We start from the raw sequence: 20,020 nt of genomic DNA, 5'->3' as shown, positions 1-20,020 counted from the left end.
AAATGCTGTTGAATGGGGATTCTTATAAAAGCACACTGTATGAACGATGTAGCACAAGCAAACTTCTGTAGGAACCCACAGTGTCCCCATCACTGATCAACATGTCCTGAGCAGCTTTTGTTGCAGACCAGTGGTTGACACAGAGAAAAAATATCCTGCTTTGTAGGTCAGACCTTGTATAAAAATACCTCCGACTTCCATTTCAAAGTTTTGTCAAGTTCCTGTCCTAGTAAGTTAATGGCAGACCAAGTAGTGAAACTAATTAAAACCATCTCTATTTTTTTAGGGGGGGGGTGGAATCCTGGAAGGCATTAATGCAAAGGTTTTAAAAGAGTTTAGTCAATGTTTTCGTGAGAAATGGTGGTTTTGTTCAGTGCCTGCATTCCTCAAACAAAAGAAGGAGCACTGAATACAGCAGCTGTGAATAGCAGTCAAATGTAACAGGAAGTATTTTTCAGATCAGTCCAAGAAATCAAGTTGTAAGATTACAAGATACAGTATGAACAATTCTACATATAAAATGCCAGGAAAAGCTTTGGAAGCAAGTTTTTAAATACTCAACAAAGGAAATAAAGGATGTCATGATATCGCCCAGCAGGGCTTTTTTTTGTAAAAAACCCCAGCAGGGACTCATTTGCATATTAGGCCACACCGTCCTAATGCCAAGCCCGCTAGAACTGCATTCCTGCTCAAAAAAAGCCCTGCCACCCAGTAAAAATGAGGAGACTGTGGGCATCCCCACCTCCTACATTTTGCAAGGCAGAGATACATGGGGAAATGCTCATTCCCTTAATGTCAATGCTTCAGAAACTGCACACCCTAGAATGCTGGATTTAAACTGAGGAGAGAGAGAGAGATCCAACCTCTTGCTCAGTCACAGTCCTCACTGAGTGACCTTCAGTGAGTCACACAGTCACACCACCATCCGACCTCCTGGGACTGCAGCAAGAACACAACAACCACACAGAGAGAGCTCCTTGAAGAAAGTGAGACATAAATATAGCCATCTAGCAGTCTCCCTCATATTTTTAAATTAACTATTTATTGGGCTTTAATTTTTTAAAAATAGCATGAATATAGAGAACAAGTTTGTGGTTTTACTTAAGGTGAGGAAAGGAGATGAGTACCTTCTGTATTTTAATTGCTTTTATTTCAGTAGCAGTGCTTGCCTGGAACAGATTAAAGTGACCACGAAGCTACTTTACGCTGCTGCTGACACAGAAGTCACTATTGTTGTACAGCGAACTTCAAAGGGAGAAATCAGCATGACATTACTCACATTCAATACTGCCTCCTCTTTTGCCCAAGTCTTCACAGGGACTTGCCATTTCTCATTCACCACAGGCGCTCACATCTGGGCACAGAACACCCCATACAGATGTCAGCTATATTCCTACATTTTCCCAGTGGGATAGGTGTTGCACCTGACATTTTCCTGGATTAGATGTGATTTTATATTAAGCCTCCATTTCTCTTCAACTGCTGGGGTTGGAATAAAAAGGTGAAGAAGAAGATATTGGATTTATATCCCATCCTGAATCTCAGAGTCTGAATCTCAGTGTCTCAGAGCAGTCACAATCTCCTTTACCTCCCCCTCCCCCCACAAGAAACAGCCTGTAAGGTAGGTGGGGCTGAGAGAGCTCTCCCAGACAACTCTGCAAGAGCTATGGCTGACCCAAGGCCATTCCAGCAGCTGCAAGTGCAGGAGTGGGGAATCAAACCCGGTTCTTCCAGATAAGAGTCCATGTACTTAACCACTACACCAAACTGGCTCACCAAACAGGTAGTCAGTCCCCTGTGCAAGCACCAAGTTGTAGTAGGTTACTCTTTTTAAAAATTAATATATTTTTTCAAAATTTTACAAATACTTAACAGATTGTTTACATTGAATGAAGTAAGAGAAAAACTAAAATGCTTACAGTGGTTTTAAAGAAGTATAAAAAAGCTAACAAAACGGCTTAAAAATGAATCATGTTGTTATATATGGGAGTAGGTTACTCTTTTGATTGGATCTTGTTTAAACTGACCTCTTGCAATAGCTTTCAGGCAGCTTTTATTAGAAAAGTATTTGCCTAACAGATTAATTTATTTTCAAAGATATTCTATGCATCTGAAAAGTGAATTGAGACTCACAAATCTTAATACTGGAATAAACTTACTAGAACTACCATTTTATTTTGGACTGTACTGCCCAAAGACTGGCAAGGGAGCCCCAAATGGACTGTGGGTTTTCATATGTAAACAGTCAGATTTCTAGGCAAGCAAAACACTCACTACTACACACTCTCCAAGTGAAAGGCACAGCTAAGCAAGTTGCCTATTGATCTAACCTGGGCGGGCAATATTTATGACCATATACCAGACTGGGAACTAGGCCAAGAGTCATGCTATGTCACAATCGGTCTCTAGACAGCTGCAATTTACAAGTTCATGTCAAGGAACTGAGGAAACAGCACCTTTGATTGTCCTTAGGCTCCACATCAAAGAACTAGGCCCTCCCTTTTGTTCTTCCATCCCAACTGTCGTTAGACAACTCCCTTGACCACCCACAAGTCTCATGCAGTTTTCTTTCCAGCTGTCTTGTAACAAGCACCACCTGTGGCTCTCTTAGACCAAAGATCTAAAAAACTCTGGTCTACAACAATGCTCGAAGAGTACACTTTTTTAAAAAAGATTGCCGGAGCTCACCCATAGGAAACAGTGACAAAATGGCTCCCCCAAGGGGCAGAGCCAGTCACAGCTGCCTGCTGCATATATGAGCCACTCTGGGGGGGGGTGTCCATCAATATTTAAAAAAACCCTTGCATCTGAGTTACCATGCATCTGACAATTTTTTAAGTCATTTTTTACAAATTTCTTATTTGTGACTTACTGGCTATCATGTACACCACATCAAAGAGAATTGTATGAGCCCATACAAGATCTCCTTAACAAAAAGCCTTAGAACTGGGGATCTTTGCAAGAAGAATATGTCCCAGGAACAGAGAACATCCCAAGAACTACAGCACAATATAATGATTAGAGCATGAAATTAAGATGTGGGAGACTTAAAATCAAATTGCCACTCTCCCACAGAAACACTCCACATACTCTCAGCCTAACCTGTCTCACAGGATTGCTGTGAGGACAACATGCTGTAAGTGGGGGGAGGGGGGTTGTAGAAAAAGCCCAACAGGAACTCATTTGCATAAGGAGATCCAGTTTGGTGTAGTGGTTAAGTGTGCGGACTCTTATCTGGGAGAACCGGGTTTGATTCCCCACTCCTCCACTTGCACCTGCTGGCATGGCCTTGGGTCAGCCATAGCTCTGGCAGAGGTTGTCCTTGAAAGGGCAGCTGCTGTGAGAGCCCTCTCCAGCCCCACCCACCTCACAGGGTGTCTGTTGTTGGGGAGGAAGGTAAAGGAGATTGTGAGCCGCTCTGAGACTCTTCGGAGTGGAGGGCGGGATATAAATCCAATATCATCTTATTATTATTATTAGGCCACACCCACTGGTGTCACCATTATTTCACACAGGGCTTTGTTGTAGAGAAACCCAGTCAAAACTTATTTGCATATTAGGCCACACCCCCTGATGGCAAGCCTGCCGGAACTGCATTCCTGTGTGTTCCTTCTCAAAAAAAGCCCTGGCTGTAAGCCACTTTGGGTCCCATGGGGAGGAAAGTAGTGCATTAATAATGAAACAAACCCAGCAGTCCCCGTGGCTCCCAAGTCAGGCGTTTTCAGAGATCAGCATGAGCCCATTCAAGATCTACCAGCAGAATCAAGATCCAGCTTTTGCCTGCCCTGGTTTTAGACCGTTGAAGATTTTAGCCAGAAATGAAGTAATGAGAGATGAAGATCCAATGGCAGTGACTCTCCAGCCAAGCACTTTTCATACGCACTAACCTCCGGCAATGAGATTACACACACCACAGATGCTGGCAGAGACATGGCTGATTTATTGCCCTCTGGAAAGGTGTTTGTATGACAGGCTAATGCGCAGACTGGATGAACTTTGGTCTATGATCCCTGAGGGCTGGATTTCAGAGACCTTTTTCCAAATACAGAAAAACAGAGAGTGTGTGTATATTTTAAACAGGCCAGGAAGAATCTGCATTATTAACTGGTCCCAAAGGCTGCTTGTTCAACGATGAGTGAGTTACTATGTTCTCAAGCTGGCTTCACCATGTAACAAAATTCTCACATACTTCAAAAAAAAAAGGAAAGGAAAGGAAAGGAAAGGAAAGGAAAGGAAAGGAAAGGAAAGGAAAGGAAAGGAAAGGAAAGGAAAGGAAAGGAAAGGAAAGGAAATCTGAAGTGTTACTTATTACAGTGCATTTCTCTGGCTTCTTCCATACTGCAGACATATCTGGCATTCTGATCCATTTGATACAAACACATGGTATTGCATAAAGACAACACTGGTTTATTATTTATTTATTATACTTATATCCCACCCTATCCCATGGTGGGCTCTGGTCAGCTACCAATATTTTATGTTCACATCAAACCTACCAATGTTCACATCAATCCCACTCACCCATCCTACCAATATTTTATGTTCATGTCAATCTTTTTCAGTGCCAACCAGCAACCAAGCTGCAAGTATTCCACACATCTGCAGGTACACAGTTAACAGCAGTTTCACATCCAATAATTTTGCAGCTTAAAAAAAAAAACACTAATAAGACTACGGGAACACACAAAAAGCCAGAAAGCCATAATTAAGAAGAAATTATACTGGGCAGCAGTTGTGTAGGGGTATTTTAAAGGCTGTCTCATGTCCCTTGCATATTTTAATCTATTTAGCGAGGATAAAATTAAAAACAAAGAAACACTAAAGTAAATGAGAAAATAAATAAATTGACTACACTTTGAGAATGTTACATCAGTAATCACAGATCTTTAACACAATGAATCCAGTTGTGAGAGAGAGGAGGAAGCCCATTCAAAGAGAGAGAAAGAGAGAGGAGGGAAAAGGTACAAGGAAAACCACTTTCAGAGAGGGAGCCAGGTCAACAAATCCTGTGGCTCACCACCCATTACAGCAGCAATACTCACTCAGTGGCTCTTCAACATGCTGCCTGTGGCTCTTCTCAGCACTGAGGGACCTCCCCATGTTCTACTAAAATGACGAAGGACACACTGGTTGGCAGGTAGTTCCCCTTTGAAACAGCTACCACTGCAGGGACTGAAGGACAGGTAAGCTATGAGCCTCCCTGAGCTGTGGGCCTCTTGCCAGGGATGGAAGGGAAAGGCCTGTTCTGTTCCAAACCACTTCACCCTTCTCTATAGCCCCTGTACTTTCATTCTAGCACCTGGGCTGCTGCCACAGAGAGCAAACTGGCCACAGAGAGAGTACAGCTGCCAGAGCAGCCACCCAGGAAAAGAAGTTGGCCACACTGGGCCAGTGGTGGTTTTACTCCTCTTTCTCCATTACAAGCTTGCTCTGGAAGTCTTGTCCAGAGGAGAATGTGAGATGCCAGAAGGGGAAGCCATTTCTTTGTTCCATTCACAACACTTGGCTAAGGTTCAACAAGCAGTGAAAAGAGACAATCCCACATGCTCAGAAGCTAGCAATTAAAAAGTTATATATTTAACATTCATAGTTACATCTTATTTGTGTGTTTAGCAAAAGGGACATTTGATAAGAAACACCTGCTGAGGGGAGGACTGACTTATGAAATAATTTATAAAAGCAGACACAGGGAGTACAGCTTGGTACAGCTATAAAAGCATGGACAAAATAAGAATGGAAGGCAAGAATGGATGCATTCAAAACATGACAACCAGCTAGAGTTAACACAACAAAAATGCAAGCTAGTGACCAATTTACTAAGAAGTATACAGAAATCAGTCCAAATATCCAAAACACATATATATTCAAGTCCCAAAGGAGTGTGATGACAAGCCAAACGATTAAGTACTTGTTTCTTTCCAGTCTTCACCAGACCTGGGAACAATATTGATTCAATTATATAGATTCTTTACACAATTTTCAAAAAAGAGGGACGCAGAGCATCTCCAGCAGCAATTTCACATCGACTACAGCTCAGTATGTGGCTTCTTGAGTTGGCAGACCCTCAATCCAGGTGCGGGTTACCCAGCTTTTATGGGCTCCTCCCTGCAGCCAGCCAGCCAGTGGGGGAAAACCCACCCACAAATGTCCCATCATGCTGCCAATATCATACTGTGATGCTCTAGTTTTTGGGCAAAACTCTATGGTAAATTTGGGAAGTGATAAATGGAAGTGAAGAATGTGCAGCACTAGAGTGGAAATTTTTTTAAAAATTAAATGCTGCAGAGGATTAGCGAAGCACGAAGACTGAGGCAGTATAAGGAGGAATTGGTTAAATGGAAAACTAGCCTAAATAATTGAAGAAGAAATCCAGAAGAAAAAAAAGAAATGAAATGATATCTATCTCATTAAAGAGGAAGAGAGAACAGTCACATCACATACAGACTCCCTAAAGGCTTGCACAAAACCAGAAGAGAAAGAAGAGTTGTCAAAGGCAGGAGAACATATTTAAATGCAGAAAAGAGCCCCCCTCCTTCACCAGGCCAAGTCCCTGGAGGAAGGGTTGAGACCAGAAAGGGCTCCAGGCAGTCAGGGTGCAAAGATGCATTGGTATTGACTTCCAGGCTGCATGTCCAGTGCGCTTTCAAAAGAGTGATGTCAAGCATCCCAAACCCCTGCACCAAGGAGAGCTCTATTTTGTGACTAGTATGCAAAATGGAGCAAGTTTCTTTGTATTTATTCTGGTTTGGTTAATACCAAGAAGGGGCACAGGGCAATGGAGCTCCTTTCCCAGTGTATGAAAGCCTTAGTCGGCAGGTGTTGCCCCACAGGCTTCCAGGCACCAGCAGTTCTAATGGCAGAGTAGTCTGGCCCAGCCAACAATATGGATTAGAAAGCTGGTGGCCTAAAATAATTCAAAATTGCCACCTCTGATCAGGGAAACAAGAGTTTCTCTCATGCAATTTCCTAAACTTTCCAGTGTGTTTGGGAGAGGGGGGAAGAGTGTCACTCATGCTTGCCTCTAAATTTATAACACCCCACTAGCTTTGCTAATGTCGGTCCCAACAGGGGGAACTGAATGAGAGAGTCTTCCAAAAGAGGAAAATCTCCTGCCCTGGCTTGGAAATTACAGAGTTTCCTATAATTTTATGCCCGCCATTTAAAATCAGGCTGAACATCAGCCTAGAAAGGAGGTTTTATCCCACTGCCAGGAGTGATATTTACAAATATACCTTCCAAGAGACACAAAATGCCTTTCAACGCTGCACCAGGCAAATAATCAGGGCTGTATGAATTGGCCCCTTACAAACCCTCCAGAGTAGACTCTTTGAACCTAGGCAAAGCGTGAAAAAAAAAAAGATCAAGACATCCGGCTTGTTACAGCTCCATCGGTCCAAGTGACGGATCACAGGAGACAAACTCCTTACACATGTGCTCTGCACAAGCCGTATTTCTTCAGTTTTAGCACTTGCCAGAAAAAAAGGAAGTGTTGACATGTTTGCAGCCTACCCCCTCCCCCACGCCATCTCTTTCAGCTCTATCCATTCATAAAATCCACTCAACATCCTCTGAAAGAAGGGAAATAAAATCATTTAGCACTTTTGATTTCATGGGCTATTGTACAGGTTATGAAAGGAGCAGTTGATCTAACATATTCCACTTGGCCAGATAACAAAGCCACATATTAAAAACAGGCTCCAAAGCAGTGAGCCAGTGTAATGGAGAGGGAGAGACCAGGGTTCAGACCTCTGGTCAGCTCAGTCCACTAGCAGGTCTTGAGCCCTTTCATTCATACTAAGCTCCTGGGTGGGAGAACAAGATGCAAAGCGGAACCAAAAAAGTGAGCTCATCCACATTCTGGTGTCCTTTGTTTGGCAATGCTGTATTCAACCAGCAGCTAGAGAAAGGATCAACAGTTTTCCCCAGAAACAAAATTTAAGCAATTTTGCCCTACTTTTCTTGCCACAGGGAGCCAAAGCACCTCACAGTAACCTATATACACTATAATTAAACTAAATCAAACCAAACAAAACCATATATCTTGGGCTGCTTTGGATTCTGGAGCTGGCTCACCCACAGGAATAACCTGCAAGCCACAGGCTGAGAGGAGAAGGGCCAAGAGCCCTGTGGATCATTCCCAAGGGCTTGTGCCTCTGGTCACACCCACCTCTTATACCTGTAGGTAGGTAACAAACACATAGCTGAGATGGAGTGCACTTGTCAAGATGTTTCCAACAATTCCCCTTCTTTGCTCAATACAGGAGAACTTTCAGTTCCCACTGACAGCCCCACCAACCATTTATTTTGGTTTATTTTCATTGACAGTCACCTTTCTTATTGGGGCTCAAGAAGGATTACAAATATGATAGAACTATTCAATCAATAAACTGATCACAAGATCTGATAATGTTTGAATTATAACAAAACTTCAGTTTAATAGCAAGGATTCCCTAGTAAAACAAAGCTATTTTGTCAATCAGCAAGTGTCATTTGACAATTTCTAGAAAACCATCAATGCAGTGGGGCTGGGATTGAAGAAGAGGAAGGGCAGGAGGGGAACGCACTAAATCCCTTTCACCTCCCAAACGGATCCATTTAATCCGAGTTCTGTGGCTCTACAAGAAAGCCTTTAGGATTATGTTTCAGGGTAGGAATAATTAGAAAATCTGATCAATAACACAAAATCCTGAAGGATTGAAAATGAGCATGGCTCCAAAATTGAGGGGTTGACTCATTAGTCAAGGCCTGGCTCAACACACCAGTAGTGGTTTTCACAGATCTATGAATCCTGGCACCATCCAGCACAGTAACAGGTTCAAAGTGATCTCTAATGGAATCAAATGCGCTATTGTAGGTTTCTAGTGTCTCAGCTGTATTCTGATCAGCACCCAAATCATAGCGCGTGAGAAATTTTTTCTACAAGGAACTTTACAAAGGTATCACAGCTAGTTGTCAGATTTAATTTAAACAGCTGAGCTGGGCATAACCTAGATCCACAAAAATAGCCACATAGCAGGATTTCCTTGCCACTGTTAGTCTTACTATAGTTCTATAGCACAGACAGTCAGAGTCAGTGCATGTTTTCAGGAGAACACATATCGGAACTAGAGAGGTAAACTTTCCGAAAATTTTGAAGCTCATTTTTTTCTGGAAAAAAACAGAAAATTTCAGAAAAATTGAAAAAAATGCTACACTTCTTTTTTCTTTTCCAGATTGAAAGTCATTCTGTTACTTTAGTAACATAAAATATGACTATGGACAATTTTACTTGGCATGATATTATCACAACTAGCATATTAAAAATACAGTATCCAAACAATTATTACAAACAAAATTTACTTTTTAAAGATTTATTTGTAATTGTAACAAATGGAACAACAATCTCCTGAACTGTTTACTAGTTTAAGTGGAATAGACAAAAAACCTCCACAAAACATTTTTTTTAAATCCAGAAGTAACAATTATTCATCTTTCCTCTCCACAGTATAAAATAAAAAACCCCTCATTCTCATAAAAATAATTGAAGAGGGGGGAGGTGTATAGGAGGGAGTGTACGACTAAGTTTTAATGAATGGGCATGACCTAGGACTTGCTTGTCCTCAGTGCACAGAAATTAGAATAATCTGATACCATACATATTTTTTAGAAATGATTTGGAAAATATTTGAACACCTTGTCTTAAAATATTTTATTCATCATGTCAAAATAAAATGTTTCATAATCAATTTTTCCCTTTCCTTTTTTTCAATTTTTCAATTTTTTTTTTTTGAAAAAAACAAAAAAGGCTTCAGGAAAAAAATGGGGGGGAAATGGTTTCTTTCAGAATTTTTCTGGTTTTTTTCTCGGCCTTCATATCTCTAATCGGAACTCACTGTGTGTATAATCTCTGTCCACTTATGAGAGGTTGGGGCACAAGAGCCCTTCACAGTTAAATTTTGCCACTTTCTCACCTATTGTATTTATAGCATTAACACAAGTGTATCAAAGGGGTACCGTAATGCTCCCCTGCATTTTCTCCCCCTGCATTACTTTACTGCTCTAATACCATGAAATTCTAAACTACTGGACTCTTATTTATGGCTAACACTGTTAGCAAGAGCAAGATCGAATCCTCCTGGCAAAGAGTCAGAACTTCAGGAATAACCCATACAGTTATTTAAAGTTGTGTACACACCCCTATTAAAAAAGGCAAAAGCATGTTTTGGATATGATTACAGCACATGGCAGAAAGAACCAGGTCTTATGTGTGTGGGGGGGGAGAGCAACTAGGCATAGGCATGGATGCCTTTGCATATACACACACCTATTCTTCTATAACTGCACGGCTGGAAAACAAAGGGATCCTCATTTTTTGCCTTTTCAACTTATTAAAATGTTATGTAACAATATCCAACTGGTCAGTTGTCAGGACATCCTGACCTTTATCAAACACCCACATACAGAAGTACTTTGTCCAAATACTGAGTACTTCAGGCCATTGTTGACATTCTGGACCAGACTCCTATATTATATTTGGCCTGCTCTTCAGATTGGGCCAAATAACTACAGAGTCAAGATCTCCTTTTGGGGGGGGGGGAGGTATTTTTGTATATTGTGTGTGCATGTGTGTATAAGTCATGGCAACCTCTAGTGACTGACCCCTACTGGGGCCCTGGAAGATATTAGGCAGGTGGCTGAATAAAGCCTGCTCCTGCCTCCAGCTCTGGCATTCCAAGGAGGTCTCCCACCCAAGTACTTGCCAGAGTCGACTCTGCTTAGCTTCCAAGATCAGATGAGACTGGGCTTGCCTGAGCTATCCAGGTCAGAACAAGATATTTTTGAGAGGACTATAATGATGTTGGCAAGAGGTCATGAGTTCATCAAAGCTTCTTTGAAATTAATGCTAAGGGTCTGCTAGGAACACAGCTTCAGCATAGGCATCCTGGCCAGAATTTTCTCTGCAGCTATCAGCAACTGGGGAGACCAGTTGTGAAGAAAGAAAATTTCATTCATAGTCGCTGCGTCAGAGCAGCAGAGGAAGGGACACAGACACATACACACAGAGCCTTGATCACATTTCCTTCTCAAGAAAATAGCTTGACACTCATGCACAAAGTAGCCCCAACAGCATTCATGAAGAAGAGCTGTACTTTTTCCAGCACAAGGGAATCTGGTGCAATGGATCTTTCTTCCTGGGACATTCACAGTCTGCTTGTGCCACTGAAATAGGAAGAGAGCAGATAATTTCTTCCCCTTTTGTTCTCTGACTCGGTCTTAATCTTACTTATATTTTTATCCTCTCTTAACTGGGTCACTACAGGCCCATTTAGCTCGACACCAGCTTTCCTCCAACTCCATCATTGTTTTGTGAACATTCTCAGAATCTCAGCGCACAGAAGCAATTTAAGAGCCACACTGTTCCTTTAACAGAACCTAACAGCACAACATGGTTAAGAAACCTCCAGGAAGAAGACACCTCTGTCATACTGGGCACTCGTTTTCACAGAGACAAGTTGTCGCATCTCATGGTTGCTCACACTGAGCCAGAGCAGGTCATAAAGGAAGGAAGAGTTTCCCTGCCACCATCCCAAGTGTAACCCCCTGGCCAGCAACCACACTATAGTCAACAGTGTCTGGTAGCAGCTATCTGGGGTCTCAGGCAGAGGTCTTTCACATCACTGACAGCCTGATCCTAACAACTTTCATATCACCTAATACCTGATCCTTTTAACTGGAGATAGCGGGAAGTGAACTTGGGACCTTCTGCATGCAAAGCTGACACTCCATCACTGAACCACACAGTGCTTTTCACCCTTTTGCCTGCCTGCATTCATCTGTAGCCTCCAGACACACATTGCCACTGTTCTCCATAATATAGTAAATGTATATTGAGAACTTGGTGGGGGGTATAAGGTGAGAGCATTGCAAGAAGAAAAGTACTGGGAGGCAAAACAGCTAAAGTCACCACTTTCCCCTACTGCTTTGCAGCTGTTTGGCAACAGATGTGGGTATGGGAACCAGAGCTGTTGCTGAATATAGTTCCGGCCTCACATCTCAGCCCTTCCACACACACTGCATTGCAACGACTGCAAGACAGAGAGCTCTGCAAGAATTATTCTTCCACCAGTTCCCTAACATACGGCAATAGCATGTTGAGAACCAGAATGCACTGGAGGAATGAGTGGGTTGTAAAATGCATCTGTGCGGATCTTTACATCCCTATGAGAATAACTGGGACCCCTTCCCCAAAACAACTGATCTGAAGGCACCAAACCCAACCAAAAGCTTGATAACTTTTAATGCCATCAGAAATTCTACAAAATGCTTTTAAGTCTTCGAGGCTATGAATACTGCAAAAAGTAGATGATGCTTAGAAACACTTACAGTTCAGTGCTGCAAACTGCATCACAAGTAGCAAGGACAGACAGCTCGACAAGAGGCTTTTTCACCCAGCGAAAACCTGACTCATCTGTTTGTACTGTCCACACAGAGACAGCTGCAGAATGGACTGTAAAGTCTCCTTCAGTTTAATAGCTTCACATCAACGAAAATGGCATGACAGAATTCATTCAGCATACCTCTTAATTATCTGCTTAGCAACACCTGGCACTGGGAACTCAGCACCTCTCAAGAGACCACACAGCCAGAGCTGCTTACTAAACAGTTGCAAGGCTAGCAGTCCTTAATAAGCAGAGCAGTGTGTGCACTGCAAACCAGGGGCAGAAAGGAAATACTACATTTTTTGCTAATGGATACCAAGAATTCAGTTTCCTAAAGATACCATCTTTCAATTTAAAAGAGCAAGTTTCTAGTCCTTATGAAACTAGACAGGATTCCTGATGGTCAGGGGTTGTGCTTCAGTCTCCTACATCTCTCCTGGTTGGCCAATCCATTATTACACAAACTAGAACTGGATGGAAAGCTGCTTCATTTATGCAGTGCAAAGCATTCCTTGATGTGTAAATTACATTACACTGCACAGCCCTTTCAGAGCCAACAGTTCCAACAACAGGCATAGATTTGCTCTCACCATTCCCACTAGCATTCTGCCAAGTTAGATACCAATCAAGGTGTGCAGAACCTCCCATCCTACCCCAACTGCTAATCCCTGTGGGGGCAGGTAATTCCCACCACCAACACCACAGGACCACTTCAGTTGGGCTGAAATTTCCTGCAACAAACTGCAGCTTTGAGGAATGCAAACTTGCAGACCAAAAGCCCATGTGCAGGATCACCCACATCGAAATCTACATGCAGATGTCCCCAAATGGAAGGAGGAGCCCTATGGCTCAGAAAGAGACAGTGTGTGACACTGGCAGACATTTACATGCGTCTCGGGACTGGAAGTCTATCTATTCAGGATGTAAGCTGCTTGTCCTATATAACACTGAACTACAACTCTGTAGGAATGATCTTACAGCTGTGAAACAGCTTTAGCATCCTTCTCCCCTTCCTCCCCCCATTGAACAGCATCATTAGAGAACACTGACATTTGATTAGTAGCAGACAGATCCATTTAGCACAAACCCGGCCTCCTGGGAAGCAAGCTCTCCCTTTGATCTGCACCATACATCCCTCCAAAAAAGCTGCCTTAACTAAACCCAGATAGGACTACAAACTGCTCAAACAATGCTGAATGCAATTTAGCTTGTGGCAACCATCAGTTCCGGGAAGTGGCTCATTTGGATGAAGCTTACCATTTTAATCAGTTTAACCCAAAAGAAGGAAGGCTTAGATGAGAAGCAAAAAGATGTGCCATCCACTGAGCTACCAGTCCCCAGGTCAAGAAGTCTGCAAGAACAGGCCAGAGATGTGGAACTGCAAGGAGAGCAGGGTTATCAACCTCAACACGGGTCCTGTATTACAGCTGATGCCCAGACTACATGGATTACAACTGATATCCAGAGGAAATGGCTGAGTAGGAGGGCAAACTCTCGTATAACAGAGTCTACAAGAAACTGTGGTCCTAGAGTGATCACGTTGCATTTCCAACTCCAAACTTCCCAGGCACTGACTGCCCCCCAATCTCCAGGAATTTCCCAAGCCAGAGAGGGCGGAAAAGGAGGGAAGGGAAAATATATCGAGGACCATGTTTTTCCTCTGCTTTTGGCCGTTCAAGGGGTTAGTGTAGGGTTGCTAGAAAGTGAGGAATCCCCTGGGGTGATCCCCTCCTCTGCTCAACTGACCAGCAGGGCAGAGAATGGCACCAAAAATGGGGGGGGGGGCCCACAGTGTCCTGACATGCTAATGCCACTCCTCATGCACCCAGAAGTGATGTCAGCTTGTCACTGCCAAGGACCTCCACCACCCTGTAAGCCCCCCATTGCCAGGGGTTGATTGACAATCCTAGGTGAGAGAGAGTCAACAACTTTTTAAATACATTTTCATTTTGCCTTCTTCCCAGACTGTTAGAGGTTGCTACTAGCTTCCTCCAGTTACTCAAGCCTGCTTGTCATTCAACACAGGATGCAGACTATCAATGCCATCTGTTGTATGGCTATACCTGTCCCAACCTGGAGTAACTCAACACAGGATTACACTACAGAGGCCTTATAATCAGAGTCTACAACACCTTTTTCTTCTTTAAACACCCAGCCTGATTAAGAGTCCTGCACAACTCAAAAGTCTGCATACTGTTCTATAACAAAGCAGGAGTCAAGTTGCATCTTTAAGACCAACCAATTTTTATTCAGAACGTAAGCTTTCATGTGCTCTCTTAAACACACTTCATCAGACAAGGGGATCAGGTATTGTGAGCTGAAATACAAGCAGTTTGTTGATAAAGAGGGCAAACTAACTGATCACATAGTCACATAAAACAGTGTGGCTTGGCCATTTGGTCTGTTCTCTCTTTCTATGTTCTATGTTATTTTAATTCTCTCCCTTTCTATGTTCTATGTTATTTTAATTGGGTCCAATAAAAAGCATGGCATGGCTCATTGTTTGGAGATATTTTTTTTTTTGGCCAAACAGTATCCTCTTTTACAATATCCTCTGAGTATCCTCTTTTACAGTATCCTCTGAGGCATGGAAGATAGGTTTAAGGTTATCCATCAACTCATCCTTCAGTCCTACTGTGTAGCCAGCACACAGGAGACTGATAATTTCAGTAACAGGTCTCTTTATTGCTTCCAGCTACAGCTAGGCCCTGTGGCGCAGAGTGGTAAAGTTGCAGTACTGCAGTCTGAACTCTCTGCTCACAACCTGAGTTCAATCCCAGCGGAAGCTGGTTCAGGTAGCCAGCTCCAGGTTGACTCAGCCTTCCATCCTTCCGAGATCAGTAAAATTAGTATCCAGCTTGCTGGGGGGAAAGTGTAGATGACTGGGGAAGGCTATGGCAAACCACCCCGTAAAAAGTCTGCAGTGAAAACGTTGTGAAAGCAACATCACCCCAGAGTCGGAAACAACTGGTGCTTGCACAGGGTACTTGCACCTTTACCTTTTTTTTTAGGACAGAACACTTTATTTATTTATGTATTTATTTATTACTTTCAATTTCTAACCTGCCCTCTCTGTGAGCGGACTCAGGGAGGCTAACAGTCAACACTTACAGATGGAGAATACCTGGACACATACCAAAGACTGCAACCAACCAAGCAAGGTCCCTCCTGTACAGGTCTTGAAACGAGAAACAAACTAGTTCTTGAGGGTTCACTTAAAGGTATACACAGATACATACATCACAGTAACTCTTAAGGCTTCTTTTTGCCAATTGCATGGGATGGGAGCACCCCCATCAACACTGCAGCTTCCTAATATCCCTTTGCTCACGCCTACGTGTTGGAAGCATTTTGCATGATTACCCAAGTACAGGCAAAACAGGGTCTGAACAGCAGGCTACAGCTGTGCCTGGGGTTGCTGCACAATCGCTTCTTATCAGGTCTTGCTGGAATGAGGAAAGAGTTTTGTTTAGTTAACTGAGCTGGCACCAGATACTTCCTTCCATTTTTGTTAGCTAAATGTAGCCGAGATAATATTAATGATAAGGGCAGACATGGAATCTCCTCTTGGTTGCACCAGCAGTATCAGGAATAAGTAAACAGAGACATCATCTGAAACTGGCGTCAGTCAGAAAACCCAGCTGCGGGAAAAGTTAGGACCATGCCTGCATCTGTAAAAATGGGGGAGAACCTTGCAATTATGCATGTCACTACTGTTACAACAAAGTTTTGCCCAAGCAGGAGGGGATAATTTTGTCCAAACCGCTTCAGAAAAGAAGTAGGGAAAAGGAGGGAAGGTCACAGGTAGGCTACATATTAAAAGAAGCTCAGTGGTGCCTGAACAACATTCAATGGGGCTCGAGCTTTTGTAAGTCAGATTTTACTTATTCTGCTTAGGTCAGGGTGGAAAGCAGCCATGGGAGACAGAAGATCTGCTTCCAGGCAAGCAATAAAACCCTGGCTTGATACTACTTTGGCTTGCATGGGGCCAAACTTCACAGGACACTGTGGTATCCATGACTTGATCTCCAAACCTGCAATTTGGCTTCAAAAAAACTCACTGAATGCAAATTAGGGCTATGGCCCTGAGGAAGAAGGGATTTCCCCCTACATACACCGTTCCTGATTGAAAATTCCCTCCATATTGCTTTCATAAGAAGGGGATATCGTTTTGTGCCCTTCATTTAATTTTTGGAACAGAGCCTGCACCTGCCAGCAGCTTTTAGACCTGGTAGAGGTAAAACAATGTGCCAGGAAGAAGGCAAGGCTGAGCTCTTTTTCCTCAACACACTGGTTTTGCATTGCAGGGGGTATTCCAACACTCTTCCCCCACAGCTAAACCTGAAAGGATGTCACACAGGAAAAACTTAATGGACTGGATCAACTGGCCCAACAACAGATTTTACTCAGCAGCCCTGCAGGATTTCAGGGCACCAATACATGAGGCAGACTTCATTCTTTGAACCCATGAATGAATGGGTAGGTTCATGTGCAAAGGACCCTCGGCCTCCTGGGTGAAATAAATCCAACCAGCTCCATTCATTTGTATTTCATGACAGGTGCTTTGAAGCTGGAGTGTAGCTAGGGTTGCCAACCTCCAGGGAGTAGCTGAAGGTCTCCCATTATTACAACTGATCTCCAGGCAACAAACATCAGTTTGCCTGGAGAAAATGGTCACTTGGAAGATGGATCTATGTCATTATGCCCTGGTCAGTCGGTCGGTCATGCTTGTATACCAACATATACACCACAGGTCATAAGCAAACAAATATATAAATATATAAACATACACAGTGCAAAATACAAAGTGCAGAATACAAAATTTCATATTACAGAAACTTTGTACAGAATACAAAGTTTCTGTAATATGAAACTTTGTATTCTGTACTTTGTATTTTGCACTGTGTATACAAAGTTTCACATTAAAAGGCAATACCTCTGAATGCCATAGGAATTTTACAGCTGCAAAGACATTATGCCCCATTGAAGTCCCTTCCCTCCCCAAACCCCACCATCCCTCAGGTTCCATCCCCAAATCTCAAGGCATCTCCCAACCTAGACCTGGCAACTTTAGGTGCAGCTCTTGGTACAGGCTTGGCCCCAACATCTCATTTAAGAACATAAGAGAAGCCATGTTGGATCAGACCAATGGCCCATCCAGTCCAACCCTTTCTGTCACACAGTGGCCAATATGTGTGTGTGTATACACACACACATATACACACACACACACTGTGGCTAATAGCCACTGATGGACCTCTGCTCCATATTTTTATCCAATCCCCTCCATATTTTTATCCAATTTTATATATATAGAAACCTCAGACATTTGAGAACTAGAGTTTCTACATATCATGTAGAAAATATAAAACTTGATTTTGATTTTGATAATATAAAAACTTGATTTTTTTTTTAAATAAAAGTTTAAGCCTTCTAGAATCTAGCAGATCCAGCCATGACCTGGGTTGCCCAGGCAAGCCCAATTTCATCAGATCACAGAAAGTTAACTCTGGCAAGTACCGGTACTTGGATGGGAGACCTCCTTGGAATACCAGTAGTTGGTAGAACAGGGGCAAGCTTTATCCAGCCACCTCTCTGAATATCCTCCAGACCCCTAGTAGGGGTCAGTCACCAGAAATTGCCATGACTTCCAGGTGCAGACACACACACACAAAAAATACAAACATTGCCCCCTTAAGAGAAGAGAATCTAACAGATCCAGATTGCAAAGAAGAGATGATCCCCAAATGCTTGACAGGAGAGTGGGACCTAGAATGCCATATGTTTGCAAAGGCTGGACAGCTACAGTCGCCAATTAGCCTAAGCACTGAATGCAGGTACACAGAAAAGGGGATGAAGGGAATCAACCCTACCATTTCATGCATAAGTACTTTTTAAAATAACCTTGAGTTGACCCTGCTTTAGTGCCTAGAGTTTCAAAGTAGCTCACAGATTCAAAACAACAAAGAATGCAACAGTATATTAAGCACATTATTTCAATAGACCAACAATCCATTGAAATACCAGCTAGCAGATAAACTGAAATGTTCCTCTAAAAAGCAAAGCTGTAACCATCTATTTGAATGCAAGCCAGAGAGGTGCTGTGAGTAGAGTACTGGGCAAAGGATCTGGAAGATGTAAGTTCAGTTTCCTTCTCTGCCATGGAGCTCCCTGGGTGACCCAGGCAAGCCACTGTTTCTCCCCTGACCTCTCTTCACAGGGCTTTGTGGAGATAGTGGGAGGGGACATACATGCTGCCTTGAGTTCCTTGGAGGAGAGGCAGGACCAAAATGGCTAGAAATAGCCTCAGAGAAGCTTCATAGAGCAGGCATTTCTTTTATTTATTTATTACTTTTCATTTATATCCCGCCCTCTCCGCAAGTGGACTCAGGGCGGCTTACAACATTATAAAACAATTAATCCGATAAAACATATAAAATCATAATTTACATATCAACTTAAAAACCATTCTATAGCGCTATTTCTACCAAGTTACCACCCTGCAAATACAAAAAGCCCAGCCTTCCTTGGAAATTTTCAGGCACATGTCAGTACAGAAGCACCTCTGGATTTTCAGGCCCTGGACTGCTTTGTAACTTAAATGGCAAGGCCAGTACTGTCAACTGATTATATTAAGGAGAGACCAACAATGCCTGTTTTTCAGTTGCAAATGAGCCACATAAAAGTCCTTGAGCTGCAATGGGCAAGTTACAGTCTGTTTAAACAGTTGGCTTGAATCACTACTGAACAGACCTGGTTGTTAAACATCTGACCAGACCCGAGGAAACCATGTCTGCCATCTTAATGATATTTAATCGATTTTTAATTGCTGTAATTTTAGACTTTCAGAGACAATTTGTTACACTGTGTATCTTTCTTGTATGATTTTATGCTGTAACCTGCCCCAAGTCCTCTTTGGCGAGAAGGGAGGGATAGAAATTGCATAAATAAATAAATCGCAGTCCACCAGGATTTTACACAGCTGATGTGATACTCACCACTCAAGGCCAATGTTGTATTCTCCAAGGCATGGCACAGGACTAATAGAATACCTAGAAGGAAGAGAGGAAAAAATCCAGGTTTCAAAATGTGCAACTTGTCTCTAAAATACCACACTTCAAAATGGGCTCTCCATAGTCTCACCATACGTGTTAAAAGAAACATTTCCCAAGCCCTGTGGTTAGTTCTGGGTTGCAGATATTCCATGCATTCCTGTAATTCACAGTTCACACACACAAATGCTATGCAGCAACTCAGCAAGTGCAATTACAATTTGAGCTCTATAATAGGGTTGCCAACCTCCAGGTGGAGCCTAGAGATCTCTCAGGATTACAACTGATCTCCAGACTACAGAGATCAGTTCTCTTTGGGGGAAACGGCTTCTTTAGAGGGTGGACTCTACAGCATTAAACCCCACTGAGGTTTCTCCCCTCTGTAAGCCCTGTCCTCCTCAGGCTTTACTCCTAAATCTCCAGAAATCTCCCAAGCTCTAGTTGGCAACCCTAATCAGAAGACAAATGACACTGTGCACTGAAGTCTGCAGTCCTCACATGGAAGCCAGCCTATTGACCATCTGGGTAGGAATGGCCTGCACGGCTGAA

At 42.8% G+C, this 20,020-nt stretch overlaps 1 protein-coding gene across 1 annotated transcript in view; it reads right to left on the bottom strand.

Moving 5' to 3' along the window:
• The window catches only part of TGFA (transforming growth factor alpha), a 54,101-nt gene that overhangs the window by 9,500 nt on the left and 24,581 nt on the right, over nucleotides 1-20,020 (bottom strand). Inside the window, exon 2 of the mRNA XM_060250926.1 lies at nucleotides 19,418-19,471. Within this exon, the coding sequence (XP_060106909.1) occupies nucleotides 19,418-19,471 (54 nt within the window). The remainder of the gene's footprint in view (nucleotides 1-19,417; nucleotides 19,472-20,020) is intronic.

Source organism: Heteronotia binoei, chromosome 12, assembly GCF_032191835.1.
Source record: "Heteronotia binoei isolate CCM8104 ecotype False Entrance Well chromosome 12, APGP_CSIRO_Hbin_v1, whole genome shotgun sequence".
NCBI classification, from domain to species: domain Eukaryota; kingdom Metazoa; phylum Chordata; class Lepidosauria; order Squamata; family Gekkonidae; genus Heteronotia; species Heteronotia binoei.
The sequence above is the reverse complement of the archived record's forward strand: the minus strand, read 5'-3'. Positions and strand labels throughout refer to the sequence as shown.